This window comes from Branchiostoma lanceolatum, chromosome 14, assembly GCF_035083965.1.
Source record: "Branchiostoma lanceolatum isolate klBraLanc5 chromosome 14, klBraLanc5.hap2, whole genome shotgun sequence".
In the NCBI taxonomy this organism is placed as follows: Eukaryota; Metazoa; Chordata; class Leptocardii; order Amphioxiformes; family Branchiostomatidae; genus Branchiostoma; species Branchiostoma lanceolatum.
Window position 1 is genome coordinate 5,515,364 of NC_089735.1, and position 20,964 is coordinate 5,536,327.

Sequence of the window (20,964 nt, forward strand, 5' to 3'; positions counted from 1 at the left end):
TGCTGATGATACAAATTTTTTTCTGAAACCCTTCCTTAGAACACTGGAAGCGTTGTGCTTAGATTTGAAAAATTTTTCCACAATTTCCGGTCTTGTTCCAAATTTTGATAAATGTGTTATTGTGAGACTAGGCCCGTTAAAAGAAACAGACTTTCTACTTCCTTGCACTTTTCCGGTTAAGTGGTCAGATGGCCCAGTAGATCTTTTAGGGATACATGTTCCAAAATACTCGACAACATTGATAACTGATAATTTCAATAAAAAGCTACAAAAAGTAGATAAGATAATTCAACCTTGGAAGGGGAAGACCCTTACCTTGTACGGTAAAGTGACACTGATCAATACGCTGGTTGTTTCGCAATTTACCTACCTTTTCATGTCACTGCCATCACCAGATGTTGACTTCTTCCAAAATTATGAGAGAAAAATCTTTGCCTTTCTTTGGTCTGGGAGGCCAGAACGGATAAAAAGGAAAATTGTGTATAACATGTATGAATTCGGGGGGCTGAAACTTGTAAACCTGGAGTCCTTTAATTTGGCACTAAAGGCTGCCTGGGTACCTAGAATTTATTTGAATGATAACTGGTTTTGCAGGAAAATACTGAATCAATATGTAATATTTAAATATCACATCTTCCCTTTCCTACAACTTACAGAAGCACACTTTCACAACATCGTCTCCAAACAAAAATGTCCAGCGATAAACTTATTTATGCAACAAGTCATGTTGGCCTGGTTAAAAGTACAAATGAAACCACCAGACAGCAAAATAAATGTAATGAACCAATTGTTGTGGTTCAATTCAAATATATTGATTGATGGTGTACCACTTATATGGGAACGGTTTATACAAAAGAAAGTCCTCTTTGTTTATGATTTAATGGAGAATGATGGAGAATTGTGTACATACCAGTCATTTATAGGTAAATATGACGAAATTTGTAATGAATACACGTACATACAACTATTATCATGTATTCCACATAAGTGGAAAAAAATGATCCAAGGTACACCCAGGGTGCCGTTAGTAAATCGGCCCGAAATAAGAATTGTGAAGTGGTTAAAAGGACAAAAGATTAATAAGGATATCTATCGCTTTTATCTAGTTCAAAGGAATTTAGTTGAATTTAAGTGTAAGGCTCAACTGTACTGGGAAGACACATTTAATAGACCTATAGACTGGGATGCAGTCTATAGCCTGATTTATAAAACAACCATTGATCCATATGCTAGGTCTTTCCAATTTAAACTTTTACACAACTTTCTTGCCATCAATAAAAAATTGTTTGACTGGAAAATACTAGACAGCAAACTATGCTCATACTGTGAAAATGAAGATGAGACCAGTACTCATCTCTTTGGACAATGTTCTGAATTAGCAAAATTCTGGAATGATACTGAACACTGGATTAGCCAACAAGTTAACTTCCCGGTCAGATTGAGCCTGCAAAATGTTATATTTGGTGTCCTAGGAAAATGCCCACCTATTCTAAATGCACTTATACTACTTGCAAAAATGTATATATTTCGAAGTAGAGACTCCAAAGTAGTTTCTTTAAAAGGATTTGTTGATTTAGTTAGAACCTGTTGTAAGTTAGAATTCATTATAGCACAGAAATGTCAAAAGGTTAAAAAACATCTTGGGAAATGGGGAACATTACACAATTATCTTGTGAATTAGGAAACACGTTTTGCAAACTGTTCTGGAATATTATTTAGGTTTTTGTCTTTACACTGTCTACATTTTATGTAAACTTTTGTTTTCCTACTACATGTACTGTATTATACTTGAAATGCAATAAAAAATAATAAAAAAAATAAAATAAACAGTTACAACTTGAACATAAATTTACAATGTCCTGAATGCATGTTCAGTACAGATTACACTTTTACGTAAAACCTATATTTCATACTCGGGAAAAAATACAACAGTTTGGTGTACTGAAAGTTCTGTAATATCACTTGAAATGACTTGCCTATAACAATGCTGGTAAAAAGGGCAGCAACACGACAACTACAAAGGAAACTAGAAAAATGGTATCGATTCTCCTGTCCCTAATGTTTGGAAGAAAGATTGATTGGAGACATGCTTGCTCAAGCAGCTCCTGTGAGAAACATGAACATAATTGAATGAACTTTTTCTGTTTTTCATACATCTGTTTTCATATCAAGAAGTGGACTGTCCTAACATATGTTACCAAGGTATTGGCACAGTGGCAGACTCACACTGGCATATAGATTCCAAACATTTGTCAATGCAATAATTTGGTGCAATTAGGCAAAGTCCAGCTAGGTACCTGCTTAACCCTTGATGTTTCCAATACAACTGTCTTTGGGATTTTATTAAGAGTGTATTCCATCTACTGCTAATGCTAGGGTCACATTTCCAAACCAGCCCCCTGGCGGGTAGTGTGCAGAAACAAAGAGTAAGAAAATCATTAAAAAAATAAACATAATTTGTGTACATTTCTTGATAGACACTTATATTTTGTTCCTGCAAACAGCCCGGCTGGGACCAGGGATGGAGATGTGACAGCGGCATAATGAATGAGACTACAGTATGGCCATCCTTGAGGTACATTGCAATTCACAGTACAAACTGTGTCTTTCCACAAAGCAGAAACTAGGAACATGTAATCACATGTTTGTGTACAAATAGAAACGTGTCTGTAATCTTGTGGCACATAGACAAAACATGGACAGTCATCGAGTACCTTGGGAATGTGTTGTGCTCTACAAGGAGACTTTGACACAGCTATGTTTGTGACATGTTGAAACTGTAGTACTGGCCTGTTTCAGCAGACAATTAAGCCGCTATAGCATCCAAACAGCAAAACAATCATCTAAATACTCAACATTACATATTGCACATCATCTGATTTAAACAAAGCTAACAAAACAATAAATATACACAATCATATTCAAAGTAAAAATGAAGGAGGGCGAGGAAAAACAGTTGCCAACATCAATTAATGGCATGTGATGGAGATTCAGATGAATGAGTGATGAAGAGAAAGAACAACAATTCATCAACCACTCATTACAATAGAGTTTCTGCATTTCCCCATGTTTAGTATAAGGACATAACACACCCTACAACAAGGCAATGTCACTAACTAATAAGAAATGACTTTCTACTTCATGTTTTGTTGTCGTAGCAATACAATAGTAATAATGCTCCATGACAGAAGATTTGGATTGAATGCTCTATAATGTTATTATGGATAAGATATAACATTACAGCCACACTTAACGTTCAAAGTGCATTTTTTCTATTTGAGGAAAATTAGTGTTGCAAGTTGTCTTATTGGCAGATAATCAACATAACATTCTGAGAATTGATCACCAAACTATTCCATAGTTCATCTTAGGTAAAATTTAAATAAGAGGTACACCCATACAATTTGTTTTCAGTAATGAATAGCACTTGCTATTTAGCTATATAATAGTGTTTGATATGGACATGGTAATGAGCATTTCCTTAAGCCCCTCTAGAGGAATGAGCTTCTAAAACATCTGCAACACCAAGGAATTTGACAATGTCTCTACATTGTTTATATGCCAAAAATATATTTGCTCATATACCAATGTCCCATCATTTTCAACAAATAAAACTCAATGATGAAGAACAATGGGAAAGCTTCCAAAAAAATCCATATCTGCAGTTATTGATGGGAAAATGCTCATCACAAGGAAGTTTTGGGTTAACAAACCACTTTAACAGTTTGCAGATGGGAACTATCCTTACTTGGCACGGGTAACAAACAGAGATGGTATTCACAGGATCATTAAGTTCAGAGTATGCACTGATTGGCACTACATTAAAATAAGGTACATGTATGTTCTCTTGGTCTAATGTTGTCTTTGCTGTAATGAAAAAGATTAAACAGCCAAACAAGAAGTGCATAAAAAATCATATCTATCCCATCATAAATGCAGCATAACTTCATCATATTCATCAAGATTTTTCTGCCTGAACTTCAAAAAGGTTTTACTGTCAGTATTCCTTTCTATTGTCTACATAGATGTCAGATCAATAAATACACATCCTCAGCAACCCATCAAAGTTTCCCAACAGTTCTTGAAATTCTGTCGACTCTTACAAAATTTCCTTCTTCACAATTTCATCTACCCCACAAGATGTGCTACCACTTGTTTTGAAATCATCATATTCAAAATGAAGCTAGTTTGATAAAGACAACCATACAGGTTGTCTCTTTTTTCAAAGTTTCACTTTATCTTCTTCCCAGCAGATGGCAGGCAGCATAACAGGGTAGAACATTTTCATGAGGCTTCCCCCTGCTGGGGCAGCTTTTGGTATCAAATTCTGTATTGGTAATCTGTCTAGGCGAGGGATGTCCCTGCAGCTGAGCTGGTAGTAGTGCCACAGTTGAGCTCCCGGTTCCAATCAGTTGCTACCTGGGAGACCCAAATTCAATCCTGGGTCAGGACATTTGGGTTGGGGCTGCACCTGTCTTTCAGAATGAACGTAAAAAGGTGTTTGAAGAGGTGCCTAAAGCATGCTAGAGAGGAAATGTTAGCAACCCCATCACTGTAAAAATATACCCTGCTACTGCAACAGTAAGGAAAGTTTCTGCCATATGAGCAACTGGGCAATAAAAGCTCTGAACAAATGAATGAATCAATTTAAGCAGCAAGGAGAATGTCAAAGTCTAATCTGTGATGATGGTTGAGAGCAACTTAGTCCTGGGACATGTGGAGCCGCACATGTCTCTGTAGCACCTGTGGCCCGCTGAATTTCTTGTTGCACTTCAGGCATTTCAAATTTGGGACGTCCATGATTTTGGTCACACCAGTTCCATACTTCTTTGACACTGCAGACTGATTTGTGATACTCGGTTTTTCATGTGTGTCTTTATCTTTTTTGGTTGACGAATTTGTCTGTTCCTCCTTCTTTACAGAGTTTTCCTCTTGTTTGGTGGCCACACCTGTTCCTGACTTCTTTGACCCTGCAGACTGGCTTGTACTATTCTGTTTTTCATGGCCATCCTTTTCTTTTTTGGTAGAAGAATTTGTCTGCTCTTCCTTCTTTGCAGAGTTTTCCTCTTGTTTGATGTTTCTGCCATGCATCCACTTCATATGTTTGCAGTATGTCCCCTTGTTGGCAAATGCCCGCTTACACACATTGCACTTGTGTAGGGTCAAAGCCTCTGATATCTTTACCTCGTTTCCTGTAGCCGGAGCATTTTCCTCATTTTCATTCTCTGGGTCTGATTTCGAGCTCGGCTGCACCATTGGCTTTACCTTACCATCAGGCCCAATCATGCGCATGACTGCTCGGGTCTTCAGGCTGGTGTGAATCTTTTGCAGGTCTTTCGGGCCTTTCTTGTGGACACTACCGGCATGACGCAGCACATGGCGTTTCTCCCTCGTCTCGTATGCACAGAACGGACAGCGGAAGAACTTGACCGGGCGACCGTGGGCGTTCATGTGCTGGAGGAGGTTGAGCTGTCTGCTGAACTTACGCTTACAGATGAGACATTCCTTCTTCTCCAGATCATAGCTCGCCTGCAGTTTTGTAGTTTTCCCTGCTGGCTTTTCTTCAGTAGGTGTCGATGGTTCCGAGCCAGAGGATTCAGGACCGTTGTCTTTCTGTAGCTTCACGCTGGGCTGCTGTTTGTGAACATCTACCATGTGTCTTTTGGTGTTCCTCTTCGATGCAAACACCTTCTTGCAGATGAGACACATTTTCCGCTTCAGGTCACAGTGAGACAGCAGCTTGTCATATTCAGCACCGATCTTAAACTGTGACATGGGTCTCTTGTGAACGTCCACCATGTGGCGGATAAGGTTCCTCTTCGTGGTGAAATAGCGGTCGCATACGATACAGCACTTCCGATCCATGTCGTAGCTGCTGCGGAGTTTAGGGGAGCCGCTGGAGCTAGTGCTGGGCGGTCGAGATGGGGTCGTCTGATCTTTATCCTCATCATCATCGTCATCGTCGTCATCATCTTCCTCATCTGAATCTTTGTCAAGATCATCACCATCGGGGTCCAGACCATGAACCTCTACCATGTGCTTCTTCCAGTTGTCTTTAGTACTAAAACCCTTATCGCAATGCTGGCACACGTTCTGTTTAACCTTTAGGTCTTTTGATCCCTCAACACTTTCTGCATCGTTATCTTCATCATTGTCCTTATCACTATCTTCATCATCATCATCATCTTCATCATCACTGTCTGAAGAAGAGTCGTCATCCTTGTCATTCTCAGCATGATCTTCTTTTTCTTTCTCCTCCTCTTCCTTGCCATCATTATCATCATCATCATCATCATCATTTTTTTCACCTTTCTTTGTGTCTCTTTCATGCTCTTCTTCAGACTTCGAGGACGTAGAGGACGAAGGTGAGGTGGTCTTTTGTTCTGTTCCTGTTGACGGTTCTATCTCCAGGGACTTGCCGTGATGCTCCACCATGTGTCGTCTGATACTCTGCTTGGAGATGAAGGTTTTCTTGCAGAGGCGACAGATCAATTTGTCAAGATCAAAATCGCCACTCTTACTCGGAATGATTGTTCGGCCAGGGAGGGTCTTTTTGTGAACTTCCACCATATGGCGACGCACATTACGGCGAGAGGAGAAGGTTTTGTCACAAAGGCGACAATACGCCCGGATGGGATCATAGTCAGATGTGGTGCATTCAGGTGGACTAATCTTTGCGAACTTGCTTGTTCTGCTGGTGTTTTCAGGGCTACGACCATTTGGGGTTGATCCCGCTACAAATTTCGGCCTTGTCACCCTCTGGTACACAGCCTGGGACGTCCCCGTGATAGACTGGAATTCTATACTGTAGTTCTCAGCTGCAGAACCGACAATAGGCTGCGGGTCGTCAGGCGGCGGCTCAGGCAACACCACCACAAGACTTTCACCCTGCAAGAGACTGTCTGTGATCGACGTCTCCGTGGAGGCCTCCGTTTTTGGGACCATGGGCGTGTCCATGAAGTACGACCCCGTTCCCGACATGCCGAGGCGCTGCTGCTCGTATTCGCTGAAGGTCATGGCACAGTATTCCTGCTTGTGAGACACGAAGTTGAGCAGACCTCGGTACAGACTGCGGCAGACCCGGCACTCCAGGATCACGTCGGCCTCGTGGAGGAGGAGCCGCTTGATGTCTTCCGTGCCGGCCGTGAAACATTCGATGATCTGGCGCACCCCCGTTTGGTTGGATGGTACGGGCCGCTGCAGTAGGGAATAGTCGGCAGCCTCGGCCATGGTGGTCCAACAGGCTCCCAGCCTGGGTCTCAGTCTCCTGGTCAGTCAAAGGTACCTGAAACACGGGAAGACAAAATGTCAGGACTCTCTTCAGCTTTATGACCAAAACCTCAGGTGACTTTTATAAAATGCACTGTCATCTTCATGGAAACTCACTCAGTCACTCAGTCACTCAGTCATTCACTCACTCACTCACTCACTCACTCACTCACTCACTCACTCACTCACTCACTCACTCACTCACTCACTCACTCACTCACTCACTCACTCACTCACTCACTCACTCACTCACTACCACTGTATGACTCTGCCTGCAGTGGCTACACGTAAGTGACTTGTCTCTCAAATAATTCTAGACTGGAGGTATATGTCAGTCTGGTTTAAGCTTACATAATGGTATTAAGTGCTATTATAATAGCGTTATGTAAACTAAAAGCATATTGACATTTGAAATTTTTTTTGAGAGGCAACAAGCAACTTCATTCGTTTGGTTGTTCGTTCATATAGACCCTTGTAGTGCCTAGTGGCAGAAAGGGCAGTAACCTTGCCGTTCAGTAGCAGGGTATATTTCTACAGGGAGGGGTTGCTTGAGGCAACTCCTTGAACACGATTCCCATTTTACATCCCTTCCAAAAGACAAGTGCAGCCCCAACTGAGATGTCCTGTCCAGGATTGAAACAGGGTCTCCCATTTAGCAACTACAATACTTAGTCTAGTAATTGGAACCAAGAGCTAAACTGTAACGCTGCTACCAGTTTAGCTAATAATTATAGACATCCCTCATGATAAACTTGTAGTCTAATAGTAAATAGTAATTAATACTCAAGAGCATGACACACATCAGCTTGTTTGCAGCCTAATTGACATGGATATCTTCCCTGAGCCAAGAATACCTGGCATTGACCAGGTGAAATTACTATGGATTTTTTGATAGCAGAAAGTAGGTCACAGCATAAATGCTCAGCAGCCCGACATAGCCCCATGCAGTATGATATACTTTTTGTACATGTCCTCTTGCATAATTCATAATAAAATTTTAGTTGCAGTAACTTTGAATTGCAGTCTTTATCCCAGTATCAAGTAGCTTTCCCAATGACCCAACATCTTGCCAGGAATCGAACCTGTAACCGCTCGATCTAACGTTAACGAACCTAACTAATATCGACTGCCACTAAGAGGTACATGAAAAGCCCATCCATGTTTTTTTATGTGAGAGTTAAGTAAAAGGGACAAGATTGTAGTAAACAATGTGAAAGCAACATATCTTTAGTCACTATAACTGTGTTATCATATATATAACCCATCTTGTCTTTCAAATCCTCTGTTGCAGTCTTCCCCAATGCCAGCCTCGTATCTTTTACACTTACAGGTCTCCCAAAGTACCTGACAACTGGAGATTAAATTTAAAGACTATCAAATGTGATCCAACATTGGGATTCATCAGGTAGATCTTTACAGGCACAGATGTCCTGACTAGGGATCAATCTGTGGATCGTTAATCAGTGTTCTAATCCTCTACTTTGGATCACAATCATAACATAATTGTACACAAGGAAATTAAGGAAAATTTTCTTCAACAACAAAACCCTAGCATGTCCATGACGAAAAATACAAAAAGCAGACGTTCTGCTGCAGTATCAAGGACAGCTGCCCGGTGGCCTATAATCGACCTTGACCTTCGTCTTCCCAAGACCTACCCACATGATAAATATTATCACAATCAAACCAGATTGCTGACCACAACTATCCAGAAACATGCATGTGTGCATGCACGCACACACACAAAACAATACCTACATTTTTCATGGAGGTACATTGACGATAAACATGCATTGATAGAATGTAGGTTAACAATATTATACAGTAGACTTTCAGACCATCACACAATTGAAAATGGTCTAACAGGAAAATAGATCACCAAATGAACCTCCACTGTGAAACCTGTTTCATTCCTATTCACGCAATGCAATACTGGCAGACATAAGCCTATACCCAATAGAAAATCAATGGCAAAAATGCTGGCTCAGTCATTTCCTTATCTTAGGACAGACAGCAGGTCAAGTTAAAATAGTGGACAATGGATACTGCTAACTTGGGTCTCGTTCAAATTTTCCATAATTCAACATGTAAAGTGGGCCCTAGCGGCCTGCCCGATTGACTGGCCCTCCTCGAATTAGCCCGTAGCAATGAGAGATTGTGTAACACAGGCTAGGGTAGAACTACAGTCTACTGTAACATTTTCTCCTCCACTACATGTAGTCAGCACAACAACTACAGACTCCCTGGAATTTCTACATGTGCTGGACCATTAAATTGTCTGGGACTACAATAATTACAACCACTTCACCAAACACATTTTTTCCTTTAGGAATCTTAAAATTCTTGAAGCAATCCTTGGAAGTTTCAAACTGTAATTCTTTGAATCATAGTTCCTTCTTAAATGTACATGTATGTATATATCCAGTACAGACATGTAAGGAAGTTGTAGTTACAGAAATGGTTGGTGTACTAATGACATCAATGATTATGATATGATAGGTCAAAGCTAGAATCTACCTCATATCCTTAGTTTCAACAAGGAGGCTCTATATAACCTTGGTTTCAACACATGCCCCATCATGCCTTTGCTGCATCTGTATTACAGTTGACTTGATACTTCTGTATCTGTATCTGTATCTATATAGCCGGTATAACCGCCATCAGGCGTAACACACCAGCTTCGCAGGCACGCGGCGCGGCAGCAGCTGGTCATATTACACCGAACGGTCTGTTACACCTAGTCTTTGCATATCTGACTGCAACCGTTCTTTAAAGCTACTTAGTGATGAAGCTCCTACAGTACTTGATGACAACGAGTTCCATTCTACTATGGTTCTCGGGAAATACGAATTTTTGAACACGTCAATCCTTGGCTGATAACTCTGGTACTTAAAAGCATGACTATTTCTGGTCCTCTTCTGAGCTGGCATTAGATACTTATCAGTCGGTACGTCCACAAGTTTATTAGTCATCTTGTACATCATGCAAAGTCTGGACATTGTTCTCCTGTCCTCAAGTGACATCCATTGCAGGTCTGCTTTCATTTTTGTTACACTGGCGCCCCTTTCATAGTTGTTCGTGCAGAATCTGGCAGCTTGGTTCTGCACCCTCTCGAGTTTATCTATATCCTTCTTTGTGTATGGATCCCAAACTGTTGCAGCATATTCAAGGTTTGGTCTTACTAGAGACGTGTATGCAAGTGATTTTACCTTTGCTGGGCATGCCCACAAATTACGTTTGATCACTCCCAATGTCTGTTTAGCCTTAGTTGTTACTTTGTTGATATGGGTGTTCCACTTTAGCCCCGTTGTTAATGTAACGCCTAGGTACGGGTGGCTCTTTGCTGTTGCTAGAGCCTGTCCACAGAACTGGTAGGTGGTTACAATTGGGTTTCGTTTGTTTGTTATATGCATGATGTAACATTTTTCCGGATTAAACTGCATTAGCCATCTGCTTTGCCATTCTTCGAGTGTGTTCAAATCTTCTTGCAAAAGCTGTGAATCACTCTGTGTGGACAACTCTATATATAACAGGCAGTCATCGGCAAATAACCTAACATTTGAATCAAGCTGGTCTGGTAAGTCATTTATGTACAGGAGGAAGAGTAACGGTCCCAGAACAGTTCCCTGTGGTACGCCTGACGCAACTCTAACTGGAGCTGAGGCCTTACCTTCTACCACTACCGTCTGTTCCCTATTGGTCAAGAAAGCCTTCAACCAATTTAGTGTGGTGCCTTGAATTCCGTAGTGCTCTAGTTTAGTGATGAGTCTGCTATGTGGGACTTTATCGAAAGCTTTAGTAAAATCAAGAATTGCTAGATCTACCTGTTTTTTACTGTTCAGTGCGCCAGCTATGTCATGAGCTGTCAATATAAGCTGTGTTTCTGTGGATCGCTTTGCTCTGAATCCATGTTGGTAGTCAGTCAATATGTTGAAACTTTCTAAGAGTTTCATGACATGACTATGGATAATGTGTTCAAGTAGTTTGCAGGATATACAGGTCAGTGATACAGGTCGGTAGTTGCCGGGGACAGCTCTATCTCCCTTTTTAAAAATGGCACATATATTTGCATCCCTCCAGTCTTTGGGAATTTCTCCTGTGTCTAACGAGTGTTGGAAAATATTGGTTAACACAGGTGCTATTTCGGTGGCTGTCATTTTGAGGAACCAAGGAGGTATTTGGTCTGGACCAGATGCTTTAGATGGATTGAGACCTTGGAGCATTTTTTCGACACCATTAGGGGAAATCACTATGTGTTCCATGGGAGGGGTACAGGGCTGTCCGAGAGTTGGCATGTTTGTTGTGTCTTCCTCTGTGAACACACTTTTAAACTGTGAACTGAGTGCCTCTGCTTTTTTCTCGCTATCACTGACAATGGAATTACCAATCTTTAGAGGGGCTACGCCGACAAGGTCTCTTCTTAGGCCTTTTATGTATGACCAGAATGTTTTGGGTTTGCCAATTATGGCTTCCCCCAGTATGTCTGCCACATATTTTGAATGTGCTGCTCTTATGCTTTTCTGTACGCCCTTCTTAACTCTCTTGTATTTGTTCATGTCTTCCTCTCGCCCTGTTCTCTTAGCTTTGTTGTAAAGACGTTGTTTCTTACGACAATGCCTTCTTAGGTTTCTGTTGAACCAAGGCAGGTTGTATCTGCTTGATGTTGTTTTACTAGGGATGTGCAAGTTCATCGTGTGCTTTATTTTGTCTTTAAAATCATCCCACTTCTGTGTCACGGACATATCCTCGGTTCGTTGAAGGTTTAAACTTGAAAATTTCTCTAAAATACAGTATGTTAGAAACTTGACACTTCAGATTTCATCACAGTATAGCAGCAACTTTTCATACCATATGAATGCAAATCAATCGTTTCAAAATGTAGCACATTATAAGACTATTAGCACAGGAAACAATGGGTACATTTTTATTGGCCTCCAGGAGCTTTGAATATTTGAGTAAAGGTAGTAGTCTTTTTCTGGCAGAAGTATTGGCAGAAACATGCAAACCCTGAGTTGCGATGCCAAAAGATAGCTGATAATACTGGGCTAAGAGGGTAGATGTCACCACGGGTGCTGGGCCTTCAAACAGGTCATGTGACTACACCTGGACCAATCACACGAAGCCTCCGCCATGCCAGTCTGAATAGGACACATTTGCCTTGGGTGGTGGAGAGCACTCAGCTGCCTGCACCATTAGGTACAGATGGCAATATAACCCTGATGTATAGTACTGTGTCAGAAGTTACTGCTGCCAATGTATGATTCTGAGATAGGAAAGGAGAGTCCACCATTATGTAGTGGGGTTAAAGATCAGGGACAAGTGTCAGTATACATCACACTATAAACTGGGCTTCTGCCTACATAGAAATGACTTGCCTGTAGTTTGTTTCATTTGTTTGTTTGCATTTTTGTCTGCTTTAGCTGTCTGTAATAGCTCGGTTTTCTTGCAATTGGCAGAGAACATATAAAATCTTTGTGTCAAAAACGGGAGTTCTGCAGCAGTACCAAGGTCACACACCAGGGGGCCCAAAATCAACTCTGACCTTCGTCTTCCCAACACCTACCCACATTCCAAATATCATTACGATCCATCCAGAGGTTCTAAACCTATGCTGACCACAAATATCGGGAAACACAAAGACCTCTTCCCCCACATACACACATACCAAAAACAGCACCCCCATTTCTCATGGAGGTAAAACGTATGCAACACTTAAACAACCAATGCAAATCTGTTTCAAATTCAAAGGTTTCAAGCCAGCCACTGGTCTTACCAGTGACATTCTTGACCAGTTACAAGTGGAAGGGATTGTAATTAATCCCTCTAAAAGAGAATGTACAGGCTTGTACATTATTCATTTAATCATTGCTCTCTTCCTTTTAGGAATGGCATCCAATAATTCATGAACTAACTAGGGGGCCTAAACCTATGCCACTTCTTCCTTACATCACAAGCTATCTACAACAAGACCATAGCACGTCAAAATATTTTTGAAAACGGAAGTTCTGCTGCAGTACCAAAGTCACATGTCAGGGGGCCCAAATTTGACCTTGACCTTCGTCTTCACAAGATCTACCCACATGCCAAATATCATTGCAATCCATCCTGAGGTTCTTGAGTTATGTTGACTACAAAATCTGGAACCACTATAAAATCTGGAAACACACAGACAGACATGCCAAAAACTATACCTCCATTTTCATGTCAGTAATTAGAAATCAGCCATCAATAGAGTTAAGGGCGATAACAAAAAGGAGGTACTGTTAAATACAAGACATCTACTTCTCTGATTGTTACAAATTACATGATTGTGTCTCCTGTGAGCTTGTATACCAGTACTACACGTCAGAAACTTTGGGAGGGGGGCAATAAGTAGTGATCATGTAGTGGTGACTGAAGATGATTAGTTGACTGTTCTACAGTAGCGATGGACAAATGCTTACTTCTTTGACTGAACTAACAAATACAACAAATACTAACAACAGCAAGAGGAGGTGCCTGGAGCATGTTAAAGGGGAATAGCTGCCAACCCCTCCCTACTGAAACAGCAAGGAACCTTGGCATTATATATACAAGGGTCTGAACAAATGAACGAACAGATATGAATCGCAGCCCTGCCAGAGAGCCAGCTATATCAGTTTTACTCCAAGTTCTAAAGAATGTTTCTCCTCCATTGATGTGTACCAGACAAAGCAGGGCAGGTGAGGAAAATTCCATAATGATACTAATGAGTCACTGGAAGGTACAAAAGGTGCAGATGTTCCCATGAACTGTGAAATTAGGGATACAGTTTTGTTAACAATCATCATGGTGAAAGGTCTTGTAGGTTACAAAAGTAAATTGTCCCGAGGAAGACAACCTTAGTTTGTAAATGAATTACAGGCAGCTGGGATAGTGGCCAGGCAAATGAAGACAGTTGCCAGCCCTATTGACTACAATAGCTGTGGCCATACTTTTTTTAAATGGAAGATGCTCCGCAAATATATCCAGCTAACCACCTGTTCATTAGTTACTCTTGTAAATCTATTTCTTCCTCTTAACATTGTTCCTAATCCAACCAGACATTTCTTTGCTTCCGTCCATTAAAACTAACTTAGGAATGATGTCAAATATTGGTAGAATGTTGGTAACATTACAATTGTTACTTTGCCCCACAAAATGACTAGCCGAGGCATATTTCAAACGGTCTGAGAAGGTCAAAATCTATCTTTATCACCACATAACTCTAGTTGCCTCAGCCTTCTTCTTCTTCTTTGTTTGTGTGAAGATTCTGTAGAATATTTACTGTATATTACATTGTACTGGATAGGACCCCTACCCTTTTTGATAAGTCTGCAGGTTTAAGGAACCCAACACACATGCATCAATAGTCCGTAGGGGTGGCCTAATGTGCTTGGCCAAGTTCTTGGGAGACATTCTCTCCCATCATAGGTTGACCAAATTACAATGACCAAGAAATCGAGTGACTCATCCTACGATGGAGAGACCCTGTTTGTACATTGCAGTTAAGACAGTCTAAGAGTGTTTGATTCTTTGTTTGTTCCACACAACTGGTAAACCGCCTTTACGCATAGCAAACCAGTTTTGTACACTAGGTACAAGCCGCATAAAACCAGACTGATTTGGTCCACTCACACCGGGATGTACCCCTACTCTTATTGATAAAAGAGCTCAAGGTGTGGCTCTCCTTTACCTTTCATCTGAGATGATGTCCCCAACCGGAGTGAGGTATTCATAGTCACCTGAGTACAGTGATGAAATAGGTTCCTTTCCCAAGGGCACAACATTGGGGCCTGCTAGGGATTCTAAGTACCAAGAACATGTCAATTCTAAGTCAACAACCCTAACCACAAGACTACCTTGCCACTCTTATTGTAATATGTTATTTCAGATCCTTTATCCTTCCAAACATTACCTTGTACTTGTAATACATAAAGAAAGCTCTGTACAGGAAATGCCTTGTAAGAGTGAACAAAATCTATCACTTGTTTCTTCCGTAACTTGACAGGAAATTACACGGTTACAAAATGTTCCTGTCACACGTTTTTCTTCTCCTTAGCAAGGCTTCTCATGACTATTACCTGTCATTAACCCTTTTGGCAGGTGTGTAAATACAGCAGCAGTATGCATACCACCAGTAGATTTTAATGTTGGCAAAAAAAAAGTCTGAATAAATGGGCTAGGGTAGCTTTGACGTATGGTTCTTGACATATAGAAAAGTTACTTTGTCTCACAATCTGAAAAAATGGTTTAACTTTAAATCATTCAAACCTGTCACCATTTCCATGTCATATAAATCCCATGGCAGGAACAGGTGCCTTAACCTTCTCCGTGCTACTACATGTGTTTGGGTTATGGGGTTAGGCAGCAGGGAGAAGGTTAATGTCTTTCCTAGTCTCCAAGCAGACCTACGGGTTGGCAAAGACCGTATCCAACAGGCAGAAGGAGTTTTCATAGCCAACCCAAGGTCTGCTACAACTCAAACAGGGCGGAGCATTTCTATTCAATAAAGGTGCCGCTGCCCCTCCTCGTTGTAATGCTAACAGCCGTACGAATGTCCGGGGTACTAATCTTTTTATGACCAAGCCCAGTCACCCGCGCACGTCCCAGTGGGAGGTTCGCGCCTAGCATTGGTTGAGCCTAGTAAAAAGCTCTCACAATAGCAGTTTCTTTCACCCATCGGCGATGTTTGTGGCATCATGGAAAACCGTTCTTACAAAAACATTCGTAGACAATGTTTACTGTTTCGGGTTCAAGCCACTATTACTAGAGATTAACTGCAAGATTCCACGTGACCACATGGCGGGAATTGCCCTTACAGTTCCGACGTAACTGGTCAAAATTGATCGCATTTTGTGACGATTGAAGCAGTTTTGGTAGCGATCTTCGTAACAGATTGATTTTGAAAAAGAGACCAAGTCTTTTCTGTTGGCAACATTTAGTTTATTTTTCCTGGGAAGTTTAATTTTCGCGGTACAGCTCTGCCCAAGTGAACGGCCTCTCAGTCGCGGCCTGGAGGTGTCAGCCCGGCATGGCGCCGCACGCCCGTGCGGACAGAGAGTAATAAACTCACTTACAGAAGCACAGTTTGATTAGGTAACAATTAGATGTTAATAGCCTTTGTTCAGACCGACTTGTTCCAGACCTTAGATTGCACCATAAGCTCCTTCTTCCAGTTGGATACGGTCTTTGCAATCTATTGGGTCTGGTTGGAGACTATGTCTTTCCTACAAATAATGTGCTGCCAAGTGGCAACTACAAACCCACACCAAATAAGTCTCATATTTTGTGACACATGCCTTATTCAATGACTTTCGACCCTGACCTTTAAACCACCAAAAGTTGTCACTGCACCTGCTAAGTTACAACACATTGCTTCATGGGTTTATTTTTCGTCCATGTTCATGTCACACAGCAGGAAATTCAATAGGCTGACGAGTCTGTGAGCTCTTAATGACATTTCGGCAGTAACACGCCTAGTGTTCTCTCGATCAACATGCAAGTTTTAGAGATCGGCCGATGTTCGCATGTCCCAAAGCCCTGTCCAATGTGGTGGGGTACATTTTCATGTGAAAAATACCCTTGAGTTTCTGGCAATCAACAATTATGGCCGAACCTCCTCTACTGTGTGACACCAGGTTCCTTCTTAAAAAGAGCATTCTTTTTCATTTATTTTACTGGTTTTTTTTCACCCAAGGAACAAACAACATATCAGCACATTTCCATCCCCAATGACCCCTGCCACCACTAAAATGGTAAAACCTTCCTTACCAAATCCCTCAAATGCTAGTTTAGTTCAAATCACATCCTTACATCTATCACACCATCATCTTAGTCTTATACACCTGTTGTAGACCTTGCTTAAGGTTCTAATATACTAGTAGGTGGGAACTTTACGTCCCTAAAGGCATATGTTTCTTGTTACTACCTAGACCTCAAATGACATCTCTATTCATTGATGAAGGTTAGACATCCAGGTGATAAGATTTGCCAAAAAAAAGTAACTGTTACTCAAGCAACTGGATTTCAATTTTTTTTTGACATCGCTATTCCCTTCTACAGAAATACTGAGGCTGAAATATAAAAGGGGTGTCTTTCTTTTAGCAGAAAATACAATTTGGAAAACAAAATGCAGCGTCGGCTTTCATTCTAAAACAGGTTGTGTTGACAGGGAGCATCGCTTTCATACTAATAAACATGCCGAACATGAAGTGTTCTGCCTATAGACCTATGTATAACAGCTACTGCCTTGCTGAGTCCGTCATTGACTTCCACATGGTCTCACTCTCTGGCTCAACATGGGGGTGGTCACATCACTACTCACTACAATAAGTTACCAATATATATAAACAAGGGAAGTGGGAGTGAATGTGCTGGTTTGTAAGAATTACGTAAAAAAAGAAAAAACAAGGAAAAGTAACATAATCTCGAAATTATGGAAGTCATTTAATGCCAGTAGGCAGCAGTGTTCATGTCAGATCTTATTATATGATAAAATTTCAACACTGGTAATTCTGCAACCCCCTTGCAGACCCTCTGCTTATGGATATGGCTTTGTGAGTACATGTCCACTATTCATTGTGCATACTCTACAAATATAAACATGTGACATGATAAGCAAACACTTGTTAACCCGAGGAGGTTAATGGCACAGACATACAACATTAACTCACTCTTGGGATTCGTGATACATTTATCGTCACATAAATATGAAATAGAACAGTGCACTGCCTATGCAAGTAAACAGTTTTAATATCTAACATAATATTCGAAAGAAGGTAGAAATGGCCTGAAGCTTCGCAAGAATTAGAAATAACTCTAACAAGAAAGTTATAAAGAGCATACTGTATACAACTAACAAAAGTTAGCGTTATGACATATGAAAATCTTTTGTACTAAAATTTGAATATAAGAAATGCTCATAACATCAGTAACGGCCATTTGACCAAATTCTAATTTTCCAACTGTTAAATGCTTGTTAAAATCTTCAAAAAGGTAGTTCTTGGTGGTTGTTTTGTTTGTGCAACAGCCTGTTTACACAATAAGGTAATACAATCATCATTCTGTAGATTTCTTTTGTTCAGAGTTGAATTACTCTTTTGTGTAGTTGAGCTCCTGGTCGGTGTTTTCTTTCCGGGCTCAAGTTCAGCAAACGAGAGAACAGCCTGACTTACATCTGTGGCACAGACTTGGAGAGAAAGTCTGCAACAGGCCGGCCCCACACAAACAGGACCCAAACCTCAAACATTCGACCCTGGCAGTTCGTCCACTGCAGTAAACAGGGTCAACCTGTGCTCTGGGGGCTGACTGAGGAATATTGTCATGCTAAATGACTATGCAGGGTGGCAGGTGGGGGTGTAGTGGGTCTACCAAATCATCCAAATATCATCAAATTATGCACCGTTGGGGGTTATCATCACAGAACACGGCAAAGTTTCAGTAAATTGCCGAGGGGAGGGGTTGTTTTGAAGCCCCTGGAGGCCCCAGTCTTTATTTGATGACACAGCGCCAGAACGACAGACATGGCAGTTTGAAGGTCGAGCTGGTGTGGCTTAGTCCTTCCCGTGCCCGGGACAATCATTCACCACAGAGAACCCTTGACACGCACGAATGTTTTAGCCACTTTGCAGCATGGTGTTTTGGATATATTTGTGCTGTTGTAATGTCTGTGAAGCCTGCCCTGTGTCAGCACTGCGGACGCGAGCGACTAGCGCAGCGACGCAGGTCTGCGAGGGGAGGGCGGACTGGATCCAGGGGTCAGTCGGTCACGACGCGCTGGGCGCCGCCGAATCCCGGTAGCGACCGGGTCCCGAGCGCCCGTGGAATGCTTCAAAGGAAGTTGCAACCTGCAGTTTTCCCACACTCGACGCCGGAAGAACGTGATAACGTCCATCGATCTGAAGCGCCCAGGCACACGACTGCGGCCGGGTAGTCTGGACAGGATTTTCGAACCTGTCCCGGCCTCTGTGGGGAAGTTCGAAATGTCGACCCGAGCCGACCCGCCCCAAACCCACAATTTGGACGAGGCCGCCCGTCACCCCACCCGTGCCCTCTTGCAGCAAAACCTACTCAAAATGCCTCCTCAGAGTCCCACGCTAGGATAAGTGTGCGCGGCGTCAGACCTTTCTGGCAGATAATGAAGTGTTGAAAATGGCAGACGGGGCCTCGTGAGGAAGGACAAATTTATTTATCAGACGTGCGCACGTCCTCCATCTTGCCACGGTCACACATCCGCTGTGTGTGTGTGCTGCCATGATAGCTGGCTACCGGACGAGGTCCGCCAAAAAACGTCACACAAAACACAAAGAACACCCATATTTTAAAACGTAGGATAGACTATGCCCCTTTACCAGTCAGCAAGACCTACCTTTCCGCCAGGGACGAGGCGAGCGGACGCTTGGCCGGGCAGTGTAGGCTTGGGCCCGACTCTGGGGCCCGACACCCCCGACCAACGGTACACGCCTCCCCTCCCCGATTTTGTAGATTAACACCGATAAATCCAACCCAATCCTCCCAAGGCTCTTGACATACACACCTAGGCAACAAACGTCGACAATTCGCAGTAAAATATTTTACAAATTGAAGCCGAGCGGGAGTCGATCAATGGGAGCGAGCGCTCGCAGTGTGTCTGCATCCATGTCATCGTGATTCTCCCTGCCCAAACCCACCGCCACACCGCCGACCCAAACGTCCGACTACCGCCCCACACAGACCCCGGCACGGCAGCAAAATGCTCGGGCCTACAAACCTTAGATTGAGGCAGAAATGCAGCGTCGTCTCCCTGGAACTACGTGGTAACAGCGAGTCGATCGAAATTCTGCCGCGGATCGCGCTGGGCGTACGTACTGCGTCTGCATGTCCGCCGCCCGTGTCATCATGGAGACTATTCTTGCCAAAAACACCACCAGCACCGCGCACTACAGACCCGACAGGCCGGCACACCACCCGCAAAAAACACGCCACACCGTCCAGATTTGTTACCCTACCTGGATCAGAGGCTTGTGGAGAGCTCCACAACCCTTCGTGGGATCGTCTTATTCTCGTAGTACGTAAATTTTGGAGAAAGATCGGGAAGAACTCGGTGCGAAGACGTAGGTCGGTCGGCACCGCCGCAGACGCAAACAAAGGGGAGGACGGCACAGGGGGCCAGGTCTCGCACTGGATGACGGGATGCGCAAAGGAGGAGGAGGAGGCAGGAAATGGGATGCGATGCAAATTTAGAATTTTCCCTGGAAATTAAAGATACGGCTAAATTCTAGAAAAGACTCGAACGTTGTTGGGTACGGCTGAGAAAAATGGCCTGCAAGTATGGTCTTATTTCAAACGTTTGCTGCTTACTCCACACTAAGAAATGTATCTCTGTCACACAGGGTGCTTCATATGCAGACGACGAGACTCAGCCCCTAACAGGGAGAAGGAAACACGGGACAGAGTATGGGAAGATTCAGCTCTGTTAGAACTAGAAGACGAGGTTTTCGTCGGTGAAGTCATTGTTTGAGTGACTTAAATGCCATGAGAAATCTTATCAACCATGTTCTTTTAAATCAAACCGACTGTACAGGCAGGTGTTCCAGGTGGGATGTGTCCGTTGAATAACGAGGAATTTAAAGAAAATAGAAACACCATGTGAAATCCTTTACATAAATCTTACTATTCTTTTATTAACAGTCACACAAAACCTTCTCAGGGTCGACA

The 20,964-nt window shown here is 42.3% G+C and overlaps 1 protein-coding gene across 2 annotated transcripts; it reads right to left on the reverse strand.

The window, feature by feature from the left end:
- Positions 1-1,886: 1,886 nt before the first annotated feature.
- On the reverse strand, positions 1,887-20,706 carry LOC136448076 (zinc finger protein 800-like). Of its 2 annotated transcripts, none has more exons than XM_066447194.1 (2): positions 20,256-20,706; positions 1,887-7,285 (listed from the first exon to the last, which is right to left on the reverse strand). In XM_066447194.1, exon 2 carries the CDS (start codon positions 7,228-7,230, stop codon positions 4,702-4,704), a length of 2,529 nt encoding a protein of 842 aa, XP_066303291.1. In that variant the 5' UTR covers positions 7,231-7,285; positions 20,256-20,706; the 3' UTR covers positions 1,887-4,701. The 2 variants fall into 2 exon arrangements, with proteins under 2 accessions (XP_066303291.1, XP_066303292.1); XM_066447195.1 differs by having other exon boundaries at positions 20,018-20,706.
- Between the last annotated feature and the right edge of the window lie 258 nt (positions 20,707-20,964).

Bases quoted from the DNA above. Each gene is read 5' to 3' on its own strand.
- LOC136448076 (XM_066447194.1), bottom strand. From the start codon at position 7,230: ATGGCCGAGGCTGCCGACTATTCCCTACTGCAGCGGCCCGTACCATCC.